Source organism: Ostrea edulis, chromosome 7 (assembly GCF_947568905.1).
Source record: "Ostrea edulis chromosome 7, xbOstEdul1.1, whole genome shotgun sequence".
NCBI lineage: Eukaryota > Metazoa > Mollusca > Bivalvia > Ostreida > Ostreidae > Ostrea > Ostrea edulis.
This window is the reverse complement of record NC_079170.1, coordinates 5,412,398-5,414,846: the sequence shown is the minus strand read 5'-3', so window position 1 is coordinate 5,414,846 and position 2,449 is coordinate 5,412,398. Positions and strand designations below refer to the sequence as shown.

Below are 2,449 nucleotides of genomic sequence, written 5' to 3'. Positions count from 1 at the left end.
TATTTAATTCTCAGGACTAGACGGAAGGTCGAAAGAACAGGGAGGCCATGTTGGATTTTAAGGTGAGACTAAATTATTATTATAGTAATGACTGCTTTGTTTTATATCATACTATAATTATATTTCGTTAATTGTTTTAATCTGTCAACATCTTGAAATGAAATTCCGGTTTTATTTAATCAACAGTAAACTTCTCGTGTGATCCCGCCATCAGAAATGCATCCCCGGCGCAGTGCTCAGGAAGTCCTACTGTGTGACCTCTGTGAAACTCTCCCCCTACAGAGTCACTGTGAACTTTGTAATATAAATCTCTGTGTTAACTGTGCAGTAAAGCATCTCTCAGACTCGTCTAAAAGACACAATGTCGTGCCGTTTTTACACAGAAAGTCTACTCCTAACTACCCAAAATGTCCAGACCACGCCGATAAACACTGTGAAATTTACTGTGAAAAATGTGGCGTTCCTGTCTGTTCTACCTGCGCCTTATTTGGAAAACACAAAGGTCACGATGTATCAGATATTCTGGAAAAATTCAGCGCTAAAACAGAAAGTTTACAAAAAGATCTAGAAGAACTCGAGACAAGAATTTACCCGCGATATAAAGAAATGGCGTCTAATGTCGAAATCGAGAAAGCCGAATTAGAAACGAAATACGAGAAACTGACGACAGATGCCGATGAACAAGGAGAAATCTTACACCGGGAGATTACCGCCATTGTCAACCGACAGAAATCCGCCATTGCGGAGATGAAAACTAAACATCTGGACGCACTAAATAAAAATACAGAAGAAATCACACAGAAAATGGCGGAACTCAAACAGATCATGTCCGACTTGAAATCAATCCTAAAATCAAACGACGTCTCCTTAACCTCTACTTACAAATCTAGGAATTCCGAACTTAGAACATTACCGCCTACAGTCCGAGTCACATTACCGAGTTTCTCTCCTCAGAAAATAAACAAAGATCAGTTCAATGAAATGTTTGGTTCTCTGTCGCCATTATCCATTAACACAGAACATGGCGACACAATGAAGTCAGCAGAAGCTGTATCGTCTCCTCCAGTCAAACCACTGCTTGATGAGCCGCGCGTCACCGCCACCATAGACACTGGGCATAGACCACTATACAGTGTTAGCTGTCTGAGTGAAGATCAAGTCTGGACGAGCGGGAATAACAACACCATGAAGCTGCTCAACCTCCAGAGTAAACTACTGACATCAATACAAACCAAGTCAGGGAACTATCCAACAGACATAGCAGTGACACGGGACGGAGATCTTGTTTATACTGACACTAGTAATAACACCGTGAACTTAATTAAGAATAAACAGATACAGACCGTGATCAGACTACAGGGGTGGATACCTCTCTTTGTCTGCTGTACCGCGGATAACAATCTCCTGGTTACCATGACCAGTGATGATTACAAACAATACAAAGTCGTGCGTTACTCCGGCTCCACAGAGAAACAAAGCACTCAGTTTGATGATCAGGGTCGTCCTCTCTATAAATCTGGTCTCATTAAATACCTCAGTGAGAACAGGAACCTGGATATCTGTGTGGCTGACTTTGACGCTAGAGCAGTAGTGGTGGTCAATCAGTCAGGAAAACTCCGATTTAGATACACTGGTCATCCCTCTAATACCAAGGAATCATTTGATCCAGCCGGCATCACTACAGACAGCCAGAGTCACATCCTGACAGCAGACTATGTCTATAACCGTATCCACATCCTAGATCAGGACGGACAGTTCCTCCGTTACATTCACTGTGATTTACGCGATCCATGGGGTTTATGTGTGGACATCAGAGACAACCTCTTTGTGGCTGAGCGTAACGCTGCTAAAGTGAAGAAAATCCAATATCTATAATCACAGTGTTAATTACACAGCTCTACAGTGTTAATTACATCTACCAACACAGTGTTAATTACATGTCTAATCACAGAGTAACTTACAGCACTGTGTTAATTCCTTCTACTTGTTAATTACATCAGCTTGTTAATTACAGCCCTGTGTACATTACAGCCCTGTGTTAATTACAGCCCCGTGTTAATTACAGCCCTGTGTACATTACAGTCCTCTGTTTGTGATGTGTAACATGTACTTGTGTTTGTGAGTTTAACATTATTTTGTTTGTGAATTAATTCAATATGTGTTTGATTTTACAATGTATATATTAGATAAACATGATACAGAGTTCAGTCTTACATTATTACTGAGTACTTACTTAGATTTGTAGTACTTTAACAGAGAGTGACCCCAAATGTCCGGTCTTCATCACAGATCTTCAGATTCAAGGTCGCAATCTTCTGTTTACCATCAATAACATCACACCACCTATCTAAATCTCCACCGTCCTACAAAATAAACAAAGTGTAATCATATCAAACTGAATTGTCAAGGATAGTCTGTGATATATTTACATGTTTATATACATGTCAAT

At 40.2% G+C, this 2,449-nt stretch overlaps 1 protein-coding gene across 1 annotated transcript; it reads left to right on the top strand.

Annotated features, from left to right (window-relative positions):
* LOC130047735 (probable E3 ubiquitin-protein ligase MID2) lies at positions 1–2,203 on the top strand. The gene is made up of 2 exons (XM_056143112.1): positions 1–62; positions 187–2,203. Exon 2 carries the CDS (start codon positions 217–219, stop codon positions 1,873–1,875), a length of 1,659 nt encoding a protein of 552 aa, XP_055999087.1. The 5' UTR covers positions 1–62; positions 187–216; the 3' UTR covers positions 1,876–2,203.
* The last annotated feature ends 246 nt before the right edge of the window (positions 2,204–2,449 follow it).

Bases quoted from the DNA above. Each gene is read 5' to 3' on its own strand.
- LOC130047735 (XM_056143112.1), top strand. From the start codon at position 217: ATGCATCCCCGGCGCAGTGCTCAGGAAGTCCTACTGTGTGACCTCTGT.